Source organism: Hordeum vulgare, chromosome 1H (genome assembly GCF_904849725.1).
Source record: "Hordeum vulgare subsp. vulgare chromosome 1H, MorexV3_pseudomolecules_assembly, whole genome shotgun sequence".
Lineage (NCBI taxonomy): Eukaryota > Viridiplantae > Streptophyta > Magnoliopsida > Poales > Poaceae > Hordeum > Hordeum vulgare.
Window position 1 is genome coordinate 506,533,723 of NC_058518.1, and position 26,504 is coordinate 506,560,226.

The following is a 26,504-nucleotide window of genomic DNA, read 5'->3' on the forward strand; positions in this document are numbered from 1 at the left end:
CATGCTATCGCCGCCACCGGCCATCCCACTAACCCTCGCGATGACCAGTTTTTCGACGAATCTGCCTAACCGCCACACCCTAAGATAGAAAATGGGATTGCCTAACACTCTAAGATAGATACCGGCCATGTCACCTGCCACCCTAAGATAGAAGACCCATATGAATTCTCCGACGAGCTCCTTCCTTCCCTCCAGTTGTTTCTTCCTGGAAAACACTTCGGTCCCGTCGGTCGATTTGCTCGGGGAATCTGCCTTGTGTGTTGCCGTTCGATCAAATTGACCAGGCAATGTGTCAAGCTGGTCGCATCGCTTCTGGAAACAATCCCCACCTAGTCAGAACTCCTTTTTTTGCGAGAAAGTCAGAGCACCACTTCGCTCAATCTAGTTCCCCAATCGGTCATGGTGTATGTGTTCTTTCCCTTAACATCAATCATGTTGCAAAACTTTTTTCCGCAATGTAATATAAAGGTGAAGTCAAAAAATTTATTCTGCAACATTATCACTATTACAAAGTTTTTCTGCAATAATATCTATGTTGCAAAAGTTTTTTGCAACAAGACATTTGTTGTGAAGATTTCTGCAACAAGTTCTCTGTTGCAAGATTTTTACAACAACAACTCTGTTACAAAGGTGAAAGACACCACTCTGCGGCACGATGGGTCACATCCGACAGCTCGCAAGATGGAGATCCGCTGGCCGACGCGTAGCGGCCCCCTTTCTTCCTTGACACAAAAATTGACCGGGCGACTTACGCGTAACTAATGTGAAAGGCTATGCAGGCTAATATTGTGAAATACTCGCTTGCAGCAACGAGAGAAAAGACATGACCCTTCACTCACGAGGATTTCGGATATGATACAAAAATATTGCACGCATACATTTTACATATGATCTCTATAAATCATCACACAATTTATCATCTTATTGATTATATATTCAAGAGAAAACGATACTAATAAAATATATAGCTGGAACGTACGTAGGACGGACGGTAGGAGTGGTGATGATGATGATGCATGGGAAGCAAGCAAAAGCAAGCAAGACTATGGATGGGATGGGATGGGATGGGATGGGTGTTGGGGGTTTGATTATGGATTCTCGGGTGCGTCCTTGAGGTCGTAGGCCTGGAGGATGCCGCCGCATTCGGGGCGCGGCTGCTTGGGGAAGAAGGCGATGGGGTTGGCGTAGCGGGTGCCCTGCTGCTTCATGCCGTTGTTGCTGGTGAGCGGGACGCGCGCGCGGTCGCGGAACTCCTCGATCTCGGCGCACGCCGGGTCGGGGCTCTTGGTCAGCACCACCTCGCAGATCTCGTCCTGGTGGTCCTGGTCGATCTCGATCTTGTACCACCCCTGCTTGTCCGTCGTCGCCTCCGCCTTCAGCTTGCTCTCGCCGCCGCCGAACGGCCGGCAGTCCATCGCCACCGTCGCCCCTGCACGCATGCACGCACGCGTCACCCAACTGTAAATTGTAATTAACTAGCTACCAGGCGTACGTGCGTACGTACGTACCTTCGACGTTCTTGGAGATGTTGGTCTCGAAGCCGGCGCGGCAGGGGTCGCAGTAGACGCGGCCGGTGACGAGGAAGCCGCCCTCGGGGGCCTTGTCGGCGGAGGCGGCGCCGGCGAGGGCCAGCAGCAGCAGGGAGGCGAGGAGGGGCATGCACCGCGCCATGGTGTCGGTCAATCGATCGATCGGGTGATGAGTCGCAAGCGGGGTGGAGAGGGAGGGATCGGGAGCGGTGAGGCCGGCCGGGAACGGGCATTTTATGCATGGACGCTGCGGTCGGTAGTGGTGGCGCGGCCTAGGCGGGAGGCCCACCGAGCTCGATCGTCGTCCAGGGCACACGCGGGAAGAGCGCACAGCCCATCAAATTTCACTTCATCTTCTTCAGAAATACTCCTCTAGTTTAGGATCCATGCATGCATGTGCTGTTTTCTGCTGGTTGACGTGCCAGTACTGCCATCTATGGAGGGTGACGTGGCGAAATGTTGGCCCTCTCACGTAAGCATCCCAGTCACTTTTGGCCGTTGGATATGGCAGCTGGGGAGGAGTAGGCGATCTGGACGAAAGAGTGTGTCGGAGGTCGAGCCACATACTTTGGAGATGTATTCGCAACTAGTTTAGCTACTTATATAAGACGTCGAAGTAGGAAACTATGCCTGCCATCCACGAACCACGAACCTAGCACACGTTCCGTCTTTCAGATGTCGTCGATGCAAACCACAATCTGCATCCACTCCTGAAGTACCTCCCAAGCTTCGCGTCGAAGTTGAAGCAAACGACGTCGCAACGGTGGAGCCCGAGGACATAGGTCAACCACGGGGATGCCGCCGCCGCCGTCACGTCATTCTTGCTTGAACAGACTGGTTTTCAAATCCATCCCGAACCATAGGACAGGAAAGGATCCGAATAATCATTATAGTCACTTGAAAATTGTAAAATTATAGATGTATTTGTAGTCATTACTTTTTTCGGTTTTAATCGAGGGCGAAATACATCAAGATTTAGCTTTCGCGACCTATTCGGCCCAAATAAGAAGATTGAAAAGTTGGAAGTGGGGAAACGGAGGTTGATTCCTAGTCTACTGGAGTAGTTATCACGGGGATGCTGGGACTGGCGGCGGCGTCGCCAGATCCGACCCCGTGCCGGCGGTAAGTCCCTCCCCGTTTAGCTCTCCACTCGAGCACTGAGAAACCAAATAAGTTCCTATGTGTGCTCGAATTTTGTTGTTCCCCTTTGTTAAAACCTCTAGTGTTCTCGACCATGTGTGATGTGCAGTGCAGATGGATGTGTTTCTTCGTCATCAGTGGCTAAAGCAAAGGAGGAGGTCTGCCAAGATGATGATGCTTCTCCGGGCGGTAAGCGATTGAGATATTCAGAGCCGGACCTTCCCGAGGTATGGCACGATTTACTGACAATTATTGCAAGAACTATGTTGACAGAACTAGCAGTAGCTCTGTTTTGCATGTTCAAAGACTGAAAACAACCTAGAGAAGAACAGGAACTGAAAACACAAGTAAAAGAAAGCCCGAATCTGCAAACTGCTGCACACACACACATACACAAAATTAGTCGCCCAGGAAGCAATTGTGGCTGGGTCATCGGATTGCCGTATAAATCCCATAGTTTTAAATAGCCCCCTATAGCCCCGCTATAGCCTTTTCGGCAAGGTGCCGCTAAATGGTATCATGTACAAATATGCCGCTATAACCCGTTATAGCTCCGCTATAGCTGATTTAGAGGCTCGCTGCTATTTGCCGTAGCCCGCTATTTAAAACATATTAAATCCTTCTATTTGATGTCTTCCCTAATGCGCCAAACCGCATAAGAGGCAACAGAGATTTTTATTTCTTTCTCAGTTAGATGTCTTTCTGAAGGTATTGCGCCGCCGCCATCCTCTAATGCTTAACGCTGGAAGCCTCCTAGACTAATGCGATGATTGTACTGCAAGTGCAATACTGCCATGAGTATAATCTATGAATAGATAACCAACTTTTTCCTGTAACAGATAACATATCTGTCAGGCTAGTATCTTCACTTTGCACTAAACCGTGTCTGCTTTAACTCTCCAGCAGAAAATTATTTGGCATAAGTTTAGACCCTATCGTGATATCACACCCTGTTTCATCTAGAATCACCATTGCTGCCTCCTTAATTTTGTTACAAGCTCCACCTCTGACCGCGATTAGTTTATAAGCACTGGCTTCACAATTTTCACTTGAGCTTTAGCTATTGTACCTCCTTATTCCATTACAAATAATTGATTGCAATTTCCCATTGAACATATTAAACTTCTGTTTTATACTGTTTTATACTATGTAATAAATTGCATTGGGGTAAAAACTTATAGCTACTCCCTGTCCTAATGCAAGTAAAAAATGTAGTTCATAGTACTTGGCCACTGGCAACTTCCCTTTTTCTAGGAATGCCAATGACAATAGTATGGTCGTCCACACTTCTCCATCAACGTATGTAATGCGTCGTGTACCAACTTCGAATCTTTTCAGTTATTAAATAAATGGCTGTATGCATCACTCGATGCAGAGGCCGGGCGAGGCCTCCTTCTCGAAAAAAAATATGTAATGCATCGCACCATGTTCAATCACAACCCATATGGTTCTGCTTTTTTTTATATATATATTTCCAACCAAAGTAACCATCTGTCTGTACAATCTGAATTCTGAACTTCTATCCAAATCGTTATTGATGCAGGATATCTGGCATCACATTCATTCCCTACTGCCACTACGAGATGCTGCACGTACCGCCTGCGTGTCTCGCACATTTTTACGATCCTGGAGCTATCATCCCCACCTCATATTTAATAAGCATATACTGGGCTTGAATAGCAAAGGATGTGCAACGGATTTGATCAGAACAATCGACCACGTCCTGAAAAAACACTCAGGTGTCAATGTCAAGACACTCACACTGGAACTGTATGATTTTCCCGAGGTCGCCAATGCCTTGTGTTGCCAGTTAGATAGTTGGCTTGAGATTGCTATGAGACCAGGGATCGAGGAAATAAATCTTCTCATGAGAATGACATCAGCATACAAGTTTCCATGCCGGCTTTTATCTGATAGGATTAGGAAATCGATTCGGTGTCTCAAGCTCTTCTTTTGTGATTTCCGCCCCACAGTCAAACTCGGTCCCTTTAAAAACCTGGCAATGCTATGTCTTTGTCATGTGGGTCTTAATGAGTACGACTTAGTGTGCCTTCTTTCCAACACTCTTGCTCTGGAGCAGTTGGAACTCATTACTATTGACAAGTTAGAATTCCTGGAGATACCCTACCAGCTTCAGCGGCTTAGCTGCCTGACGGTTTCATTTTGCTGGAAGCTGTATGTGCTAGAGATCAAAGCCCCAAATCTCCGTATTATCAAATTGGATGTACCGAAGGTGGAAAGACTGTCACTTGGAGTGTCAGTGGAACTGAAGCGGTTGCACATATACAGTCCAGGCTTCACCTGCTATGCCCGATCCAAGCTCCTCTCCAAGGTGCCAAATCTTGACACTCTTTCCCTGAAGCTGATCGATGAGGTATATATTCTGGTACAAGTTTAGCCGGTTGATTATGGACTAGTTTGTGCGTATAATGGCACTCATGCCTCGGAATGCATATTGATAAATCGTGCATGTGTTTGCGCAGGTTCCTCCACCTGATATGTTACCAAGCAAGTTCCTCCGCCTCAAAGGCCTTGTCTTTTCACTACCTGGACGGGCTGTTTCTCCATCATATGATTATTTTTCTCTTGTGTCGTTGCTTGATTCCTGCCCTTCCTTGGAGACACTTTACTTGAATGTAAGTCACTGCAAAAAACATAGCTCATCTAAGCCAATATGGTGGAGCCACAAGTGATCAATCCAAGTATACTGATTTTTCATCTTCAGGTATCTCATGATTGCGCGGGGCATGGAGCGAATTCCGAAGATCCCTCTCACCCGAGGCAGGCGCCAGGACAGCATCATGTTGGCAACCTCAAGAGTGTGACCATCTCGGGCTTCTGTTCTGCAACGAGCTTGGTCGAGCTAACATGCTACTTCCTCGAGATGGCTGCGTCATTGGAGCATCTAACATTGAACGTCCATGGTGAGTTTTATGTGCTAGCATCTGGCGCATGCATGCCCATGTACAAGGGTATGCTGACGGAAGCTCCTAGAACGCTCTTGGCCATCAGAAAATACGTCCAGGCAAAAGTCCCCTCTACAGTTAAGCTGAATGTTTCGGAACCTTGCGGCCAGTAGAGAACTGCTGGAGATTAGGTGCCAATTCACCATAGTAATAACTTTCCTGTTCAGTTTCATGGAAATGGAAAATCAGGGGCGAGCCCCTGCAGTCGGAGAAGAAATGCACAATATGTTGCCATTTGAATTATCAGAGTCAGCCGTGCTCCGATGCTTAATTACATGGACTTGCGAACTTGTCTGAAGTGTTTGATGCTTAGTTGTTATCATTAAAAATAAGTGCGGTTTGGTTGTTAATTATCCTGAAGGATCTGATGTTTGCCTCTGTAATATTATGGATGCGCCCCTTGTTCCATTTGAGGTTTACACCAAGGTGCCAAATTAACCAATGTGAACCACAATTCAACATGTGGCAGACAATAGTAATTCTCCCCCAGAGTTGAATAATAACAGAATGTGGTGAAACTGGGTCATATTATGCTTGCTTGCACTAATTAATAGCAGCACCTCAGAGAGCTCCTTGGTAGTTTTGCCCTTATACTAATAATCCGAAGGTTAATTATGGGAAGTTAAAATTCCTGATGACAGTCCATTTATTCACTTCAGTGCTCAAATGTGAACTTGGGCCTAATACTATCAACTTTTTCTTTCTAATCATCCGAAGAATCCAGAGAAGACTGAGCTGTTGTTCATAGTACCTTACCTGGGGAGCCAAGTTGCAGGTCATGAATTCAGTCAATGTCTTTACTGCCGACATTGTATCCGAGTGCTCTTATACTTTGTAAGGGGATTTTTTTTCTCCGGAAAGGGGAATAACATGGCCTCTGCATCACATGATGCACACAACCATTTTATTAACCGTGAAACAAATTCAAGTCTCCAAGTAGTAGCAGACAGAAGTACAAACAAAAAAAAACTATCACAACCAGTCAGACCTGTGATTACGTAGCTCATCTAAATAATATGTGTGGCTCGCCAGCCAAACAAGTTGCACCCACATACGAATTGAAGTGGTGGCCCTATAATTAACCTGCAAGAAATTAGGAGTAGATGATCTGTTAAAAAAATAGTCATTCCAGCAATTCCATAGTGCCTAGAGAATGGCATAAACTCCCACATGAATTTGACCCTTCAGCTTATGATGAATCCCACGCAACCAGTTTTCAAAAAGAAAAATGGAATACTCATTGGCAGTGGTAAATTGTACTCCCTCCGTTCCTAAATATAAGTCTTTTTTAAAGATTTCAGTTGAAGACTACATACGGATGTATAGTGTAGATTCACTCATTTTGCTTCGTATGTAGTCTCCTAGTAAAACCTCTAAAAAGACTTATATTTAAGAACGAAGGAAGTGTGTAACATGAATCATGCGTCAGAGGGCAGTAATGAGGTTGACAGAAATAAATTATGAATTGTCACAGAAATAACATTTTTTTGCTAGAATGCTAGTTACCCTTAGCAAGGTCATCTTTCGTAAGAACTACATCTCTCTCTGCAAAAATCTCATGAATTGTTTTTATCTTGGAAGGAATATTTATTGTCCAAATATGTTTTCTGTAAAAAATGGGTCAAGAATCCATAAGATCCGCATGCACAGACTTCACAGTGAAGACAACATTAGTGGTTAACCTCCACTCAAACGAATCCGACAACCGACTTAGATTAATCGACATCAAACAGATTGTGGAGTTGATGGTGGTGGCAGCTATGGAGATGAGATCAGAAGTGACGGCAACTAGGGTTGGAAGATGGTTATGGTGCTCTATTATGCGAATGTTGTTCTTCCTGTTGGGATTTTGGCATGGACCAATTTATAAAGGTTGATCGGGTGGACCACCTGGCGTCGTTGGCAAGAGGGATGAGCAATGTTATGAGTGTGCCTGCTCATAACAAACGTAGTCTTGCACTCTGTTGGCTTTGGTGCAACTTCAATTCCTTCCTTTCTTCCATCAAACTTCTTGTTTCCTTATATATGATGATTCTTTTTCATGTTTAGGTATTTTCCTATGAAAACACATTAAAGGGTTTTGCGATCTCTCGCATTCATTAGTCATTTGTGGCAATATTGATTTTCTCAAAATTCTGGGATTATAGATTTAAACAACGGTGTACTGAGCGCAAAAATATTACTCATGAACCTCTCCAAGCATAAACCTTGACCGTCTCGAGCAACAGATAAAACTCAACCGTAAGGAACTCAATTGTTTAAACTAAAATAATGAGAAGATTTTGGCTCACTTACTATCAATAAGCCTAGATAGCCCTCTGCTTTCTTCATGTGAAAACTTAGTATGGTTGTACCACCGGCCTGGTTATTATGCAAGCGTTAGTGAAGCAAAGGCAATCAGCGCAAAGTTGTTGCTGGTCTACACAAAATAACAAAGTAGATGTCATTTTATTTCTTCTAACTAACACCTGCTTGACAGGAACACATCGGAAGAGCTTTTCTTTTGTTTGCAATGAAAACATATATTACAGGAGTGTAAAGATAACGTGGTACTAGAGTAACTCGCTAACACCCACGAGCTTCAAATTTCCTTTAGGGGGTGCTTTGATCTGAAACTTTTGAATAGGTGGTTTGATCTATGCATTATTGTTCAAACAATTATGTACAGTGATGAGGGTGGTGGTCAACTTTAGGCTAGCAGGATCTACTCTGCTAGTTCCTTGTATGCCATTGTCAATTTTAGAAGTATTACTCCTGTCCATATTCCCATTGTTTAGAAAGTTGCCCTTCCACCAAACATTCATATTTTCCATGGCTTTTAGCCAACAATAAATTGCTCATTAGGGACAATCTTAGTAGGATACAGAAGGTGCCGGATGCCTTATGTCTATTTTGTTGTGTAGCCAGAAAGAATTGCTCATTGAAGTTTATTCTTGCTATCGAAGTTTAGAAAATTGTTGTTGGCCTAACTGGCGCAAAAGGTGTGACTGATATTCTATCCATCTTTAGATGGTGGGCCAGTGACTTTTTGCATCGAGTTTCAAATACTATTCATGCAATCACTTTGTGGTCTCTACGGAAATTAGGAAATGATATGTGTTTTGATGGTTTTCTTTGACTAGTATGCAAAATCATTATCAGAAATTTCATCTAAGATTCCAAGCAATATCTGATCAAGGGGCCAGGGGGAAAGCCCTTTCATTAAAAAAACATAAAAAATGTCCACACACTATATTTATGTGATGTCCGGATGTACCACACACACAAAATCTACATATGTCCGATATTATTTATGAGCTGAAAGCGAGACATCGATCGATCAGACATTTGTCTTGCCACCTATCCTGTTGATTTCTTATTCTTCGTCCCCAAGGCCCCGAATCCCTTGCAATTTCCTCTCAAGAACTCTATATCCGAGCGTTACCGAATAACACTGCATCCGAGTGTAACCGATACCTTGCACTACTATGAAGTCTAGTCTATGGCTAACATGGTCGTCGGTCCAACACGATCTACCTCCAGCACCAGTGCTGGCAGTGCATGACCAGTTCATCGCAGGAATTAATCGACATGATCGCCTTGAAGCTTGAAGGATTTCTTGATCAGCATATTCAGATGTTCACAAAGGCTCCTTGGTAGCTTGAAGCATGACATAAAGAACACCGGGACCGCTTGAGCTACAGACTTTACCAACACTTCTTCCCGGCAAAAGACATTGTATTTTCTAGCCAACCCTTGCACCTTGCTCCATAACCGGTCCTTTAAGTACTTGAAGGCCCCATTTTTCGAGCTACCAATAAAATACTTTTCATTCAGTGTTTCATTTGGTACATTGAGCAAACCCTTTATCCTTGCCCTTGTGTCCTCTGGGACACCCTTGTTGAAGAAAATGGATGATTTTGACATATTTATGCGTTGGCCGGAAGCCTAACAATATAAAAATTTAAAACTTGGTTCACCTCATTTGCACCCATACTGTTTGCCTTGAAGACCGTTGTGCCTCTGGGACATCCTTGTTGTAGAAAATGAATGATTTTGACATATTTATACGTTGCCCGGAAGCCTGACAATATAAATTCAGAACTTGGCTCACCTCATTTGCCCCCACAATGTTTGCCTTGAAGAACAACACACCATCATCTGTGAATACTAGATGGTTTACCGGTGACGCCGAAGATGCCACTTGAATACCATGCAAGTTAGACGATTCTCCTTGTGTTTTAAGAGAAACGAAAGGCCCTCTGCTGCTAGCAAGAACAAGTATGATGAAATAAGATCACCTTCTCTGATTTCTTGAGTTTGCACAAACTTCGACTTCTTTCTCATTGATCATAGCAGAGAATTAACAGAGATTTTGACAGTAATAATTAAACTCATGACAATTGGACCCATCTCTCACAAAAGCCCAGCTTTAACATTATAGCTTCAAGATATGGCCATCGCTCATAGGCCTTATATATTTTTCAGCATTTTAGCATTATAACGTTGGGATTTTATGGGCTGTCCGTACATTTTCTATGGGACGGACCTTGGGGCCTTTTTTGGGGCCAACCTGCATATCTTTTATGGCAAAAATGCTAGATCTACTAAATCTTACTATTAAATCTTACTTACGTTTACTAAACCTTCCAATTGAAAAATGTACGGGCGGGCTTTTTTTAAGTCCATCCGTATATTTTTTGGAGGCCACCTGTATAATTTTACGGGACGAGCGTTTACGTCGGGATTTTGCAAGCCGCCCGTACATTTTTTACGAGTCGGGTCTTTTTTACAGGTTCGGCTAGGCCCGTACGTTGACTTTTAACGTTTTTAGTAAATCGGCAGGTTAGGGCCGAATTTCTCAATTATAATGGCCGGCGAGCTACCTCTATGTGCCCGCAAAAAAGAACCCTCATAACTCGAAAAGCTGATATACGTGAAAATGTCGACCCGATGTATATACATGAAAAATGTCCACACACTATATTTACGCAAAGAAGAACCCTCATAACTAGATGAAAAGCCGACATACGTGAAAATGTCGTCCCGATGTACATACATGAAAAATGTCCACACACTATATTTACGCAAAAAAGAACCCTCATAACTCGATGAAAAGCCGACACACGTGAAAATGTCGTCCCGATGTACATACATGAAAAATGTCCACACACTATATTTACGCAAAAAAGAACCCTCATAACTCGATGAAAAGCCGATATACGTGAAAATGTCATCCCGATGTATATACATGAAAAATGTCCACACACTATATTTACGCAAAGAAGAACCCTCATAACTCGATGAAAAACCGACATACGTGAAAATGTCGTCCCGATGTACATACATGAAAAATGTCCACACACTATATTTACGCAAAAAAGAACCCTCATAACTCGATGAAAAGCCGATATACGTGAAAATGTCGTCCCGATGTATATACATGAAAAATGTCACACACTATTTATATGACGTCCGGATGTACCACACACAAAAAATCTATATGTACGATATTATTTATGAGCTGAAAGTGAGGCATCGATCGATCGGATTCAGACATTTGTCTTGCCACCTACCCTGTTGATTTCTTCTTCTTCGTCCCCCAGGCTCCGAATCCCCTGCAATTTCCTCTCAAGAACTCTGTATCCGAGCGTAAGGCTCCGAAGCCCCTGCAATTTCCTCTCAAGAACTATGTATCCGAGAGTAAGGCTCCGAATCCCCTGCAATTTCCTCTCAAGAACTCTGTATCCGAGCGTAACCGAACAACTCTGCATCCGAGTGTAACCGATACCTTGCACTACCATGCAGTCTAGTCTATGGCTAACATGGCCGTCGGTCCAACACGATCTACGTCCAGCACCAGTGCTGGCAGTGCATGACCAGTTCATCGCGGGACATGATCGCCGGGCGTACGCCTTATGAACATAGCATCGATCAACCTGACTGAACACTACTACAAGATGAAACTAATAGTAGTTCATACACGTGAAGTGAAGACGACGACATTACCAACAGCTGGGGGAGTACAGAGACGTAAAGAAAAAAGAAACATATCGTAAGGATCTAGCGGCGATCGACGTGCACGCACGCAGGCACGGACGGTGGTGACGGCCGGATCACGCGCCGGGGGCGGCGTCCTTGGTCCGGTTGCCGAGGTAGCCGCCGTACTCGCGGCGGGCGTAGTCCTTGACGTGGCTGGCGGTGTCGGCGAGGCGGCTGCGCGCGCGGTCCACCCGGTCGGCGCCCACGGGGTGCCGCCCCGTGAAGTACCGGTACGCCCAGGTGCCCGCGGCGAGGGCGGCCACGGCGAACCCGACGAAGGAGAGCGCGGCCGCGGCGACCACGAGGAGCGCGAACGAGAACGGCACCCAGATGGGGCTGGTCAGCAGCGCCAGCGGGCCCAGGAAGACGAGCGCCACCACCGCGCCCGTGAGGGTCAGCCCCGCCAGCGCCAGCAGCGCCGCGCCGGCGATCAGCAGGGTCAGCACGCCCACCACCTGCGTCGTGGTCGGGAGGTGCGCCTGCACGCGCTGCAGCAGCGTCGTCGACTGGTCGTCCAGGTGATCTGTGCGCCACGGCCGCCGCGCCGAGGCCACGCCGCCCTCGCCGTGCCGGTCCGCCATGCAAAAAGAGGGTGTGCCGGAGGGAGCTAGCCTAGGAGGAGGAGGAGGGGTGGTGGTGGCAGCTAGCTAGGCGAAGCTGGGGGAGAAAGAGATGTCATGGCGGGGCCGGGAGTTAAAGGGGCGGAGAGGGACGCGGGCGCGCGGGCGCGTGGCCGGGGCGCCGACCGTGCATGCGCGACGTGTGTGCGACGACGACCGGGGAGGCTCTGCCCTGCCTCCTTGTCTATATCCACCGTGCTCTGCGGATCGGGTTCCTTTGCTGGTCTAGTTTTTACCGGCGGCAGGATATGCTGCTGGCCATTCAGTGGGCATCTGGTGCGGCACGTGTGCGGCGGTGGCGACGGTTCGAGGCGCTGGCTGAGTGTGACACTGACACGGCGTTGCCAAGCAGGCCACGGCCGACGGGTGGCCAGGCATGCCTGCGTGCATGCTTTGTCGTTGCGCCGGCGGCACTGTTCACAGGGGCGGTTTCCTTTTGGGAGTTCGCTCGGGTGACGCCGGTCCGGCCAGCCGGAGACGTGGGCGTGGAGCGCGGTGGGCGAGGTGGAGAGTCGTGGAGATCAACCGCGGTACACGCACGTGCCGACAATTTGTTGCGCGGCAAAACTTTGGCGAGTTCGTGATTGCTGCCGATGCGCGGCGCTTTTTCTAAGAGTACAATTGAAGTTGTTTATATACATATAAATATACATTTATTTTTTAAACACATATGATAAATGTTTTTATAATCGACGAAAACGTTTTTTTTCATTGGGACACATTATTAAAAGGCATGAAATAGATTTAAGAAAATAAAAGCATCAATGTCAAATATAAAATTTTAAACTCTGATGAACAAAGGATATCACAGTCCTTCTAACCATTCAATCATAAATTATTTTATATTGTTTCCTAGTATGAGTAGAGTATATGTGCAAACCCTCATAATTCATCCCTATAAAGATATCACATATATTTATCGTTCTATTAGCATAATTGAGCATCCATAGTGAACCGAAACTTCTTCTGTCACTAAACACACATCATTGAAATGATTGTAATAAATAAATAAAAATATAAACATGATTGTTAAGTTTAGGACTTGAATCATCTTAGTCTGTTGTTTTTCTAACCATTTAATCAAAAATTGATTCCCTTGCACGAAATTGCTAGACATCAAGGATGCACCGGATTACAAATGAGAAACTAAAATAACAAAATTGACTGTCTTGATAAAGTTAAGCATGAAATGAACCATGCAGAGACCTTTAACTCGATATAGCCATCTAAATATGCATATCCCGCTGGTGTTGCTGTTTTACTGAAGAAGTTTATGGTTTTGCAACCTTGAAGCACTAAGGGCATTCCTAACTGATTCCGTAAAAATAAAAAGAAGACCATGCGAGATAAATTGTTAATGAAGTATTTCTTTTTTACTAAATTTTGATTGGACCTAGTTGGTCCCCTAAATAATTGGCTTTATGCATTTTATTGAACAATTGGCATTTCGATGGCGGCAGGACTGCTAAGGCAGCGATGTAGCTCTAGCCCGTGATATATAAGTCGCGATACTTGTACTCGAGGCAGCGTTCCATCCAATTAAACATGAAAATATGGGTTCCAGCTATCGGCGTCAATTAGGTGGCAGAAGCTTGCCCACTCGTTCATGTTGGCCTTGCCTCAGCCGTCGCACCACATCGGCATCAAACTTTGCCATTGTTGCCTTGTCAGCAACACGAAAGCCGTTGAAGCCGTGAAAAGTGGCCATGTCCAACCTGTGCAAGTCCAGGTCACTAGGCACCACCGGTAGACAAACATTGACACATAGATAGTCCACCTGTACGCTGCAGAACCTCATCTTGGTGATGGGCACATACACGTCGGGAACCACTTTTAGCTCCATCACCATGTCGATCTCGGCTAGCATGTCTCTTAGCACGTCGAAGAAGTCGTGGTGGCGGTTAATGTAGGCGGGACCGACGGCGAGGGCGTCGATGTCGGAGTCGTGACATGGACGCCAAGGTGGTATGAGCCGAAAGGGAGCAGCAGGGTGGTTGCATGCTCCGCCATGCCGTTGGGTGTACTCTTGCTGAATTGTGAACCGCTTTGGCGATGCCCCGAAGGTCGCGCAACACATCTCAGTTGGTGCCTAGCGCCCTCGTACAACCCAGTTTCACATAGGTGCTTCTCAAGCTGCATCGTGCTCTCCTGGTCCGCCGACGTCCGGGGATGCAAGCCAGCTTCACATGTCCGCATGCACTACACGAGGACACCGATGAGGCCCGAGGTCGTCGCCGTCGACAAGGGAGCTTCATTTTAGTTACCGGTGAGCCACAAGAAGGCCTGTGCGTGAAGAAAATTTATCCTCGACCGACGAACGGAGTATATTTAGGAGTTGGATAGGGTCATAGTAAAATGTATCCCCCTTATAGGTTTTAGAACTTCAGCTAGATGCGAAGTAAGGGATGAAAACCGAATTTATTCTTCCTTACGGCTGGAGATTGGTTGAAAATGCCCTAATATCTCGGTAGAGATCAAACATTTTTTTAAAGAGTCAAAATATGTCAATTTTTTTCAGGCTGTCAACATGTCATCTTAGCCTGCATTACGTGGCACCTTCATCGGGGTCATAGATCATCTTCATAGATAGTAGTTTTTTCTTGTTGAGGGATTTCCCACATAATAGATGGTCAATAATGCTAAACATATAAAGGTTTGTAGGCTTTTACACGCTGACTAGGATGTTTTTAACCTAACTAATCTCTCTTCCGAAATTGCTAATTAAGGAATACTTGTCTTAAATATCACTCTAATCTCCCGGGCTGCGACAAGTGTCGCACTTCATGTGTGCCACTTGTCGCAGCCTGCGAGTTGTTCATTTTTTTAATTCATATTTTTAAAATGTTTTATTTTTTAAACCGTACGTTCAATTCTTGAACCATTTTTATCGTTCGGTTTCTCGGATTGAAATCTTCAAAGCTAGATCCCATGTTAATAGATTTTGATGAACTTTTCTTTTCAAAAAAAAACGGACGAAAAACAGCCTCTCACAATAGAAAGGAAAACATGAAAATAGAAAACGTGTTTTGTTTTCATTTCCAAAAGGCATGGCCGTGCCTCTCGTGGAGGCAAAAACCGTGTCTCTCGCCAAAGCAAGATTGTATCTCTCACGAAAAAACAACATAAAACACGATTTTTTTTCTGTTTCGGAGAGGCACAACCGTGTCTCTCGTGAAAGCAAAACCGTGTCTCTCACAGAAGCAAAAATCGTGACTCTCGTGAAAAAAAAGACACATTCTTTTTCAAAGAGGTATGACTATGCTACTGGCGGAAGCAAAATTGTGCCTCTCGCAAAAAAAATAAAAAACACATTTTTTTTCGTTGCCGAGAGGCATGATCGTGCCTCTCGCGAAAGCAAAATCGTGCATCTCGTAAAAAATAGAAAACGCATTTTTTTCGTTTTGAAAGGCACGACCGTGCCTCTCGCACAAGCAAAACAATGCCTCTCGCAGAAAAAAATAATCAGAAAACCTGCTTTCTCAGGCAATTTGTTTTTAATTTTTTTGTCAAAAAGCTGAGAAAGACCGGTAAAATACAAAAACTTAAAAAACCAGGGGGAAAACCAATCTAAAAAGCCGAAAACGCGTATGAAAAAATAAAATAAAATAAAATCCAAAGAAAACTCTCAAAAAATAACACGTGGCGACGGCTGAGAGCGCGTCAAATGATCACGTGTGGAAGCGATCGTTGGGAGGCTCCCTAACTAATTGGTCTCATCTCCCCGTGATTTTCCAGGGGGCGGCCCCTGCTCCCCCTTTTAATCTCCAATAAAAGCTCATCTTCATGTAAATGCCTGTTTTTTTTTGTAGGTGTAGCATTATTCATAGGTGTCTGGTTTAGTTTTTTTCTTCGTGGGAAAGGTGGGCTGTTTTAATGGGAGGTGCTCTTGCCTCGCGGGCCATTGCGCGGCCAGAAGGCCCATAACCAACCCCATCCACGCCACCGAGTGAAAAAAAAAACTAGCACGATGGCAGCCATTGTCGCCGGCCACGTTCCCCTCCAGGCGGCGGCGCTGCCGCCTGATTCCTCCCTGTTCTCCGTCGATTTCGAGCGTCTACGCAAGCCGAGGCGGCTCCGGCGAAACGAGCGCAGGCGCCCCATTCCACGCGGTGAGTCAGTCCGGTGGCTCAGCCCTGCAGTGCCTCGCCACGCTGGGTGTCTGCTCTTCCCTGCCGACCGACAGGTGCCATTTAAAAATCCTTTTCTTCAGCACAAGTCTCACCGGATTTGTCTGAATTGCATACGATCCTAAGCATTATCCGCTCATCCCCGGGAGCTAGACGGAATGAGTTCGAGGCATTTAGATCTGACGAGTTTGCTCTGAAGGGTGAAGACAGGAGCAGACATTTACACCGTTACAGACTGCCGAATTGGAACTAGCAAAAACTAGGTAGTGGTATCTCATTACTGTGGTTCACTTTTTACAAACTGCTCGGTTACAATATGCAACCGGACAGACAAACTCGGACAAAAAACGGGTATAGGTATAGTATATGATCAGAACCTGTAGACCTGACATATACAACTTGATTAACACAACAATGGAATTTACAGTTCTCTTTTGTACAGTTTAGCTAGCCAACTAATCGTGCCCTCCGAATGAACCAGAGTGGAATCCGGATGAGTCCTTGCTATGTGTCAGATGTCGGCGGAGCGGGTGCCTGCGTGCTGCTCATCTTGCTTCTCAGCTCCTCGAAGACTTTCATGCTGTCTGCGTCGAAGCCTCCAGCAAACTGCGCAATGACCAACGGTAAGTTCTTGATTTGAAATATCTCCAGTTTACCTGTAATTATATACTCATGCTGTTGAAATGCAAGTTTTGGATAGTTATAGTATACCTGATGAACACGGAAGGCAAATCTGACGCCCTGGAGAAGCAAGAACTCCCTGTTGGGCTCTTTGTCCGTGCCTTGCAACGCGTCGAGCTCCGACGTGACCCTCTCCATGTACTTCCTTGCCAGCTGAACTGACGCGAGTTTGATCTGCAACCAACGTATGAAGTTAAACTTTGATTCAAATCTTATTGCATGTTCCCATTCAAAACTTATACATCTTTATAAGGAATTAGTAATTGTATGCTCTTTCAAGCAAGTAAGGCTGCCAACATAAGTAGTTTAGAGATGCACACCTTGCCAACTTTTCCAGAATCAGATAACCAATCAACTGGTATTCCATACTCCTTGTACCGTGCGGTGGTCATGTCTCTTGTACGAAGAAGTGCGTAAACACTCTGCTCCACTCTGTCAGAAGTATGACACTAGTTAGTTCACTGAAATTATGATTCTTAGGGTAAACCAATACTTGTCACAAACATCTTGGAATTCGCAAAATATTGCCAATTATGCATACTACTCCCTTCGTACCTAAATAATTGTTGTTGGGAAGAACTAGACTAGACTAGACTAGTTCTTCCCAACAACAATTATTTAGGTACAGGGGGAGTAGTTCAGAGAAGGCACTTACTTCTCAAGCAACGAATACATCCTCTTCAAAGCTTCTTCACATGGAAGTTTTGGATCATCGACAAAGGATGTAGCCTTGTTCTCTAGTTTCACCAGGTCCTGATACTCAAAGGCGGCCTCTCTTAATGCATCAGTTTTGCTCTCTGGCCAATCGAAATGCTTTAGCACTGCTCTCTCATCAACCTAAAAAAAGGTTAATTGATCTTTTTAGTAGTTGACCATGTGCAGCCTAAGTACAATATCTAACATGGATAAATTAGTGGGGTCTTACCAAGAATGACAACTCTTCATCCAGCCAATGTACAAATGCAACAACATCATCGATATTCGCGAATCTTGCTGCTCGGACCTCACCCGCTAGGGACTCGACAAATTCTCCTTGTGTCTCCACATCAGCTTTGACCTGAAAATTCCATGTTTTTGACAATATTCGTCATAATGAGCTGATTATATTGAACTTATACCTACTGACTATAATGAGCGGCACTAATGATGGACGACATGGATTTGGCAGGATTTTTATGCAAGGTGGGTCATCTGAAGATACTTACAGCTAATAGGAATGTTGATCTGTTCTCAATCTCTCCAATCATGTTGCTTCTGTTATCAGAAACATTCGATGTTTTTGATCCCAAAGAGGTGGTGTCCTTCTTGGCTTCACGTTTCATGAGACTCTGATAGAACTCCACGACCTCCGGAGCACGGTGTACCTTGTCACCACCAGCAAGGCTCTTGGATAGAGAACCGGGAGGCGGTGGTGGCGGCGGAGGGCCACCGGGTCTCCCTGGAGGTGGTGGTGGAGGAGGTGCACCTGGTGGGCGTGGCGGCATCGGTGGCCCACCACTTGCAGTATTCGTAGCTCCTGAAGCAGCGGCCGATGAAGTGGGAGGTGGACGGGGGACTCTTGGAGCTCTCTTCTCAATTTGGGCAAGCTTCAACTGGGTGACAGCCAGGGGGTTGTTCGGGATATCACTAGATTGCTCGCCGGATTCAGCATTGACTGCAGGGGCCTTCTTCTCCTTTATTTGAGCGAGTTTGGGGGGAAGTGCAGCTCTCGGGGAAGGAGCTAGAGCTGAACTATAGCCACCACCAAACCTTTGTGCTCTGGCTTGCTCGGCCTTCTCTTTTATCGCCTTCTCCCGTTCCGTCGCAAGCTTATGCCGGTCTTTGTAAGCGGGATACTTTTCATCAGCGAAGCCTTCAACATTCTTCGACATCAACTGGAATGAAGATGCAACATTTGCATCATCTATGTCACCGGATTCTTGATCCCTTTTTCCAAATGTTGTAATGGACATACCATCTCCTGCATTTCTGATCATGAGAGATTCCAGGGGGCCCTTTGGTTTCTGGCTCCTCTTCGGAGAGCTACTGGTCAGGGACCGCGATGACGGAGATGACAAATAGCTGCCATCATCCTTGCTCCTTCCCCACTTCTTGAGTTTCTGCATCAGGTTCGGCCTCTTGCTTAGGAAGCTGTATCTGCTGGAAGAGCTGTCGATCGAAGCGGTGTCGAAGTCTTCGCTTCTGGGGGAAGAAGGTGCCGAGGAGACACTGTCAAGGTCAGTGTCGCCCTGGCCTCGCTCAGACCCAAATTCGAGCATCATCTGTTTGGCCCTCTCCTGAGACTTTGGGCTGAGCTTCGTGCTGAGGTCGCGGGCAGAGATTTTGCCCGATGGTGTCTGGTAGTTGCGGAGCTCGAATCGCAGACAGGCGTTGACCCAACGCAGGTACACCAGCTCCTCTACTTCACTGAATCTGTTCATCTGTAGGCCTTCCACTTGCTTTGTGAGGTCCTCATTTGTATGTCTCAGGTTATTGATCTCCTCTCTTGCATGGGCAACTACATCACTCTGCATGATGATGATATGTCATACGTACATTATTGGAGAAGTATGTCATGAAAAAGTATTAAATACAGTCCAACACTGGCTAAAAATTAATTACTAGGTAGCATTCTTCCTTTGTAGAACTTCTGGAATTGTGATTTGGGTGATTGGGTCTGAATACTAACTCTCAGTATAGAAAAGCACCTCAGCTGATTGTTTGTTCTACTGAACAGGGAAGAAAATTGCGTTTATCCTGATACTAGAAAACTGTTCAATTTCTTGCCCAGATGATAATGTCGTGGTGAAAATCATGCTATCATGTTTAATCGTAAAGTCAAAACTTGCGGTCCTTCTGATGAATCTTATTGATTGATTTGTTTGTTTTTTTCTTAGGAAAAAAGCAATATAAAAGAGACTGCATATCATTAGGTCCTACCTTTTACAAGTGAAAACAAAAGCAGAATCCTAATTTTGAACTAGAGACAAACTAAGAGGATAGGCCTGTACACTATATGGATAGAGACAAATCCACAAACGTAGCAGAACCACTGCTAGTCTACCACAGAAGCTTGGACCGTCCAGGACCATGCAAATGATTAGGCTAAAAAAAATGTTGCTGAATATTCTTGTGTCATGTACTAAAATGCAAAAGGTTTTACAAACTTTGCAGATGAATAGTAACAGAAATAGAGTAGTGCTATACCTCTGTTATTTTTCCTTGTGCTGCATCCAGCTTCACCATGAGGTCCCTCTTCTCATACAGCAGCTCCTTGTTCTTCCTCCTCAGCTCAAGCACCTCCACCTCCAGGTTCTTGAGCTTCTTGAGCTTCTGTTCGATCTCGGCGTCCTTCTTGGCCACCTCCTCCTCCTTGGCCCTGAGCCCCATCACCTGTTGCTTGAGCAGCATCAGCTGGCCTTTGGTCTGGTTAGCCTCCATCTGTATCTGGCGCTGCAGCTCCTTGATCCTGCTCCTGGACGCGTCGAGCTCCTTCTTGGCGGCAGCGCCACGGGCAACATCCTCCTGCAGCTTCTTTCTCTCGGCCTGCAGCGAGCTGATGGTGATGTTGAGCATGTCGACCTCCACCGTCTTGATCTTGAGCTGCTTCTGCAGCTCGGACACGTCGGTCTCCTGCTCCTTGAGGCCGTAGTACTCGAGCAGCTCGCCCTCGAGCTTCACCTCCCGCTCCTCCAGCTCCCTCACCAGGCCGCGCAGCCGCTCCATCTCGGCGGCGTTGTTGGCCATGTGCGCGTTGTACCGGGACCGCTCAAACCTGTCGCCCGGTATCGGGATGTCGATCTCCCCGCCCAGGAGGCTCTCGATCTCCGAGAACATGTCGTCCTCATCGTCGTCCACCGACGGGGCCGAGTTGATTATGCCGCTGATCGTCTTGACCTCTTCCTCCTCCTCTTCTTTCTCCCCCTGAAAGAATCAACAGTTGGGACACACAGAAGCGATTAACAACACGCACAACCGATAGTTCTTCTCTGTAAATCGCGCCACCGGCAGTGGATGCGTGTACATACATGTGCAGTACCCCGAGCCTTCTCCTTCTTCTTTGCTTGGCCATTGTCTGAAAGAAGCGATGCGGCAGAGCTTGAGCAAGAAATCCAGACGAAGTGTGTTGGAGAAGCAGAGATGCATGCATGCACATACATACCTTTGTTAGGAGGCCCCTTGCCTCGCTTAAGAGTGAACGCCGCGAAGGTTGCTAATACCACGAATCCGAGTCTCACAAGCATGACTCCGTGCACTCATCACTGTCCGTTCCGGCCTCGACCGGCGGGAGGTGGGCAGGGGCAGGGGCAGGCAGCTCTGGCTCTGCTCATCACAGACCAGCTGCAAGCAAAAGCAGAGTAGGAGGAGCAGCACGTGTGAATGGCCGTGGCCGGGGCTGCTAAACCTCCCTCATATCTTTGGCCTGCAGGAGCGGGCGAAGGAACACCACCGGAGGAACATGTGGATTGGATTGTCTATCTATGTTTATCTCTCAGCAAAGACAGGCTCGTGTAGCACAGGAGGTCTCTTTTTCTTTTCTCTGTGTGTGTCCAATAGTGTGGCACTCGTTGGTAGCTGACAAATTCTTGATATGCTGATGGTACCAGGAGGTGGTGGCTGACAAAATCTTCATATGCTGATGATACACGAAACTGCGGAAGGCTTGTGGCTTTGGAAGAGAGTGGTAGGGCGTTGTTTGCTGTGCACAGAAATGGGTGGTGGCTGGTATGTCTGGGTGAGGGTGAAGGCGGGGTCCTAGTCTGGGTGATGGTGATATATCTGGATAGGGGAGACGCGGTGGATTATGATGAATTTATGATGATGATGAGGCTCACAGGATGGACCATGGCAGTGCTAGTACCCTCTCCTGGACTCTAATCTCAAGTTATTTTTATGTAAAGCAATACTATCAGGAAATTCACATGTGTTTTTTTTAATCCTTACAAGTGATTTTTTCTAGGGACCGATTTTACCTAAGGTGTATTTCAGAATCTCAAGTATGGCACTTGTCAGAAACTCTGTTATTTTGTCTTTGTTGGGAAGTCCTATGGAAAATCTGAGATACTCATCTTTTGATAAATTGAGCTGGGTCATTACTACTTAAGTGATTTAACCTGTGACAGCGAGATAGCATCCGTGTATATTTCCAAGGCCTGAAGTCTCTGATGATAGCACCCATTATCGGGTTCGTTCCGAATCCAGGTTAGAGACTTCCCGAACTCAGGTAACCCTACCCAACTGGGCTCCCATCACGCGGCTATTTAAAGAATAATTATCCTACTTTTCATTACATTTGTCCCCAACCAGAGAATAAGGATATTTATGTACTCTTTAACAAAAGGATGTTTCTGTACGATAAAATTGTTCCTTGCAGAATGCCTATACGGCGTGCTTATGCAGGCAGAGCTTTTACGGATCAAGCAACCACCAGCTATGTTTGTATAGAGCCTTGCGGATTCCCCACAAAAAAAAAACAAAAAAAAAAAAATAGAACCTTGCGGATACGATATCCCTATGTCATTAGCTATGTTTGTACAAGAGGCTGATTGCGACTTGCGAGTTTCAGAAAATGTTCCCATTTCCAAAATGTGAACCCATTTTTAAATTTTGTTCGAGAGTTTTAAAAAGTTTGTGTTTTTAAAAATTGCTCACATTTATGAATTTTGTTCCGGAGTTTCAAAAACTGTTCCTGTTTTCAAAATTTAGGATTTTCAAATTGTTCTCAGTTTCATAATTTTGTTTTGGATTTCAAAAGTTGCCCCGTTTTCAAATTTTGTTCATGTTTTCAAAAAGTGTCCAAAGGTTTAGAAAAATGTTCCCATTCCAATTTTTACTTCACTTGTATAAAAAATGTTCAAGTTTTCGTTTTTTAGGTGCTTCAAAAAATCGTGTTTTGAAAAATGTTCATGTTTTCAGAAAAAATGGGTGTTTATAACGTCTGTGCGTTTTCCAAGTTTTGTGTTGTAATTGCTGAAAATATTCTTTCGTTAGTATTTCAATTTTTTAATAAATTGTTTGCAATTAACAAAACAAACCTTTTTTTAAGTTGCTTTGGAAATTCGAAAGATAATTCGAATGGACTTGATTCTTTAGGTTTGACACTTCTTTATGATCATTAAGCATCGCTTGTTTTACTGGTAGCATCGCTGGTTCAAATAGCATGAGAACCTTGGTTCAAATCCACGCAGGCGTGACATTTTTTTAAGCTACTATACTTGTTCGTTGTGGACCTTCATGGGCCGGCCCAGATTGGGAACTGCCTATGTGAAAGGAGGACTCTTTGCAGCAAAGCGCATCGTATAGGAGCTCCCAATTGCCGACGTTTCGTTCATCATCAGACATCGGTGTACGGTGATGGGAAACATCATATTGCAGACTAATCATGGCGGCGACTAGGGTTTAGGGTTTTCTACTCCGGCGGCTCATTACCGCCGTTGAGGATTGGGAAGCTTTCTCGCACACATCTCGACCGTGACGGAGGCTTTCTCTCGCGATGGCTTCCTCATCGACCGGTGCCCCTCGTGGCTCGAACCAGGGGGGTGGGAAGGGAAAAGCCTCGATAGATCTGGAGTCAGCAATGAAGAACATGAAGCTTAAAGAATTTGAATTAGATGCAGTGATGGTGGACGATGAAGAGATCTCGAAGTTCGCAGAGGAGACGCGATGGCTTGCGGTTGCTAAAGTGAATACGACCAAACCCTTTAGTGTTGAATCCTTCAAAACAACAATGAAGTTTGTATGGCGTTTGGCATATGATCCGGGGATACGCGAGGCGGATGACAACCTCTTCATTATTCAACTTTTCTGTGTTCGAGACTGGAACAGGGTGATGCAGCAAGGCCCTTGGATCTTCAGGGGTTTAATGGTGGTGATCGAGGAATACGACGGCAAGGGCAAACCGCACACAGTGGCCCTTGATCGGGTGCAAGTTTGGGCACAAATACATGATACCCCCGAACTATATCGGAGGGAAGTGGTACTAGATTAACTAGCTCGCCGTATCGGACAGGTGAAGAGCGTGGAGATGAACCCTAATAGGGTTTTCGAAGGCAATTATGTGAGGGTTCGAGTCAAGATCAAGATAGATGAACCACTCGTCCGTTTTACCCCGATTAAGATCAGAGGAGAGGAAGCCCTACTGCTACCGGTGAAGTATGAGAAAATTGCCTTTTTCTGCGAGGTATGTGGCATCATGGGTCACGTCCTGGAGGAGTGTGGGGATGGCGTACACGGCCCTGATGAGGTGGAATACCGACAATGGATGGTAGCTAACAGGCGTACACTAGCGTCTACCCAATATCCTCAGAACAGCTACTCGAACCCCCCCCACGCAACCGGGCGCATCGAGGAAGGGGAGGAGGTCAGCATGGACATGCTGCTGCAAATAGTAGGGCGGCGAATACAGCAAAGAAACGATCTTCCCAAGAGGAAGGGATGAGCGACACCGAAAACATGGAGGACACAGCTGAGAGCCCCATGAAAACAATGCCGATGGAGCAAGAGGAGGGAGGAATAGCGAAACCACCTCAAGCTGAATCCTCTGCAAAGAAACGGCTCGACCTGTCGACTGCATCTGCAGCAACAGAGCCGACTGATCCGGGGGAAGATGACCAACACAGTCCCAATATGGCGGAAGATATGGGGCGCCTGGAGCATACTCCGCCACCTCCTCAGGCGTATGTCACATCACGTGATAGGAAGAAACACAGGGCGGGATCTTCACCCCATAAATTGACAAACTCAAAGAGCGATTTGGCGGGCTCCTTCGAGGAGCGTCGGCGGGCTCAATGAGCGTGCTTTGTTGGAACTGTCGAGGGGCTGGGAGACCCGAGACAGTTCGTGAGCTTCACAATCTAGCGAGGCAGTATACTCCACTAGTGGTTTGCATTGTGGAAACTCAACTTCCTGGAGGTAGAGTAGAAAGCTTAGCAAGCTCACTAGGTTATGATCTATCTTTTGCAGTCAGTAGTTCTGGAAGGAGTGGTGGCATGGGAATTTTCTGGAACAATTCAATAAAGCTTGAGACTTTTGGCTATTCTGAATATCACATTGATGCTCTAATCACCATGCCAAGGGTGCCACAGTGGAGGTTGACGGTGGTCTATGGAGAAGCACGAGTGGAGGAAAGAGGTATAACTTGGGACCTTTTACGGTCATTAGCCTCTGCAAATGACCGCCCATGGTTGTGCATTGGGACTTTAATGAGGTCCTTCGACTGGACGAGTATGAGGGATCTAGCCATCGCAGTATGACGCAGGTCCATGGATTCAAAGACACCATCGATGTTTGTGGACTGTCTGATCTTGGATTTACTGGACCGAGATGGACTTTTGAGAGAAGGGTGGCTGGAGGTAACTATACCCACGTACGGTTAGACAGAGCATTAGCAAGTGGGGAATGGTCTAGCATCTTCCCACATGCGATATTGTCACCCAAAGTGGCTGCCACTTCAGATCATAACCCTATTCTGCTTCAGACCGAAGGCCAACTTGACAGACATTTCCGGCAGCAACCCTTCAAATATGAGGTGATGTGGGAGTCTCATGATGGTTTCAAAGAGGAAGTGCAACAACATTGGCAGGGTCCAGGAGTCCCAAGAGTGGCAGGACTAAAGGGGAAAATCGATGCTTTGTCAAAAGGTCTTGGACGCTGGGATAAAACCACGTTTGGCAATGTTCGTAAGGAGATCAAACGACTGAATGGGGACCTGGCAAACCTTCAGGTGGATCCGAGCCGCACGGAACCTACGCGGATTGAAACAAAGATCAAAGATAGACTGACAGAGCTCTATCACAGGGAGGAGGTTATGTGGCGTCAGCAGTCACGGGTTACCTGGCTCAAGGAAGGTGACAGAAATACCAGATTTTTCCATTTGCGGGCGAGCAAACAAAGGCGCAAGAATAAGATTCAATCCCTAGTAAGGGAAGATGGCACTACGGTCGATGATGCCCTCGAGCTCGAACATATGGTGACAGATTTCTACCAACATCTCTATACATCAGAGGGCACATCAAATATGGAGGAGGTGCTTAGTAGGGTACCTCTGAAAGTTACCAACGAGATGAACAATCTTTTGACCTCGGAGTATACTAAGGAAGAGGTGAAATCGGCTCTCTTTCAAATGGCACCCACCAAAGCGCCGGGGTCAGATGGGTTCCCCGCCCATTTCTTTCAACGATATTGGGAGGTATGTGGAACTGAGATCACCACAATCATCTTAAAAATACTGAAAGGAGAAGAAGAGGTAAACATCTTGAACGACACTATCTTGGTATTGATACCTAAGGTAACAAGTCCCACACTTCTTACTCAATTCCGCCCGATAAGTCTTTGTAATGCCATTTACAAAATAGCGTCCAAGGTTATAGCAAACAGATTGAAATCCATCCTCCCGAAGATCATATCAGAAGAACAATCAGCTTTTGTTGGGGGGAGGATTAT

General features: G+C 45.9%; 3 protein-coding genes and 1 long non-coding RNA gene across 5 annotated transcripts; 1 reads left to right on the forward strand and 3 right to left on the reverse strand.

Moving 5' to 3' along the window:
• Positions 1-720: 720 nt before the first annotated feature.
• Positions 721-1,731, reverse strand: LOC123420440 (major pollen allergen Lol p 11-like). Its single transcript, XM_045107349.1, has 2 exons — positions 1,509-1,731; positions 721-1,429 (listed from the first exon to the last, which is right to left on the reverse strand). Exons 1-2 carry the CDS (start codon positions 1,669-1,671, stop codon positions 1,089-1,091), a joined length of 504 nt encoding a protein of 167 aa, XP_044963284.1. The 5' UTR covers positions 1,672-1,731; the 3' UTR covers positions 721-1,088.
• A 9,841-nt stretch (positions 1,732-11,572) lies between these two features.
• LOC123420453 (oleosin-like) lies at positions 11,573-12,447 on the reverse strand. Its single transcript, XM_045107359.1, has one exon. The coding sequence runs from the start codon at positions 12,235-12,237 to the stop codon at positions 11,731-11,733; it is 507 nt and encodes a 168-aa protein (XP_044963294.1). The 5' UTR covers positions 12,238-12,447; the 3' UTR covers positions 11,573-11,730.
• Positions 12,448-16,646: 4,199 nt separating this feature from the next.
• Positions 16,647-21,493, reverse strand: LOC123451403 (protein CHUP1, chloroplastic). The gene is made up of 9 exons (XM_045128250.1): positions 21,226-21,493; positions 21,092-21,138; positions 20,271-20,987; positions 18,290-19,591; positions 18,010-18,141; positions 17,740-17,921; positions 17,405-17,516; positions 17,115-17,258; positions 16,647-17,009 (listed from the first exon to the last, which is right to left on the reverse strand). The coding sequence occupies exons 1-9, from the start codon at positions 21,305-21,307 to the stop codon at positions 16,908-16,910; spliced, it is 2,820 nt and encodes a 939-aa protein (XP_044984185.1). The 5' UTR covers positions 21,308-21,493; the 3' UTR covers positions 16,647-16,907.
• Positions 17,181-22,143, forward strand: LOC123451419. 2 transcript variants are annotated; one of them, XR_006632299.1, is made up of 4 exons: positions 17,181-17,269; positions 18,253-18,266; positions 21,493-21,586; positions 21,671-22,143. It is a non-coding gene; the product is annotated as an uncharacterized LOC123451419 (long non-coding RNA). The 2 variants fall into 2 exon arrangements; XR_006632305.1 differs by lacking the exons at positions 18,253-18,266; positions 21,671-22,143 and having other exon boundaries at positions 17,182-17,269; positions 21,493-21,584.
• Positions 22,144-26,504: the final 4,361 nt, after the last annotated feature.

Coding starts and splice junctions, on each gene's coding strand:
- LOC123451403 (XM_045128250.1), bottom strand. CDS start 21,307: ATGCTTGTGAGACTCGGATTCGTGGTATTAGCAACCTTCGCGGCGTTC. Junction 17,517..17,739: donor ATGTATTCGTTGCTTGAGAA/GTAAGTGCCTTC, acceptor TACTTCTGACAG/AGTGGAGCAGAGTGTTTACG. Junction 17,259..17,404: donor ATTCTGGAAAAGTTGGCAAG/GTGTGCATCTCT, acceptor CGTTGGTTGCAG/ATCAAACTCGCGTCAGTTCA.
- LOC123420440 (XM_045107349.1), bottom strand. CDS start 1,671: ATGGCGCGGTGCATGCCCCTCCTCGCCTCCCTGCTGCTGCTGGCCCTC. Junction 1,430..1,508: donor CATCTCCAAGAACGTCGAAG/GTACGTACGTAC, acceptor GCATGCGTGCAG/GGGCGACGGTGGCGATGGAC.
- LOC123420453 (XM_045107359.1), bottom strand. CDS start 12,237: ATGGCGGACCGGCACGGCGAGGGCGGCGTGGCCTCGGCGCGGCGGCCG.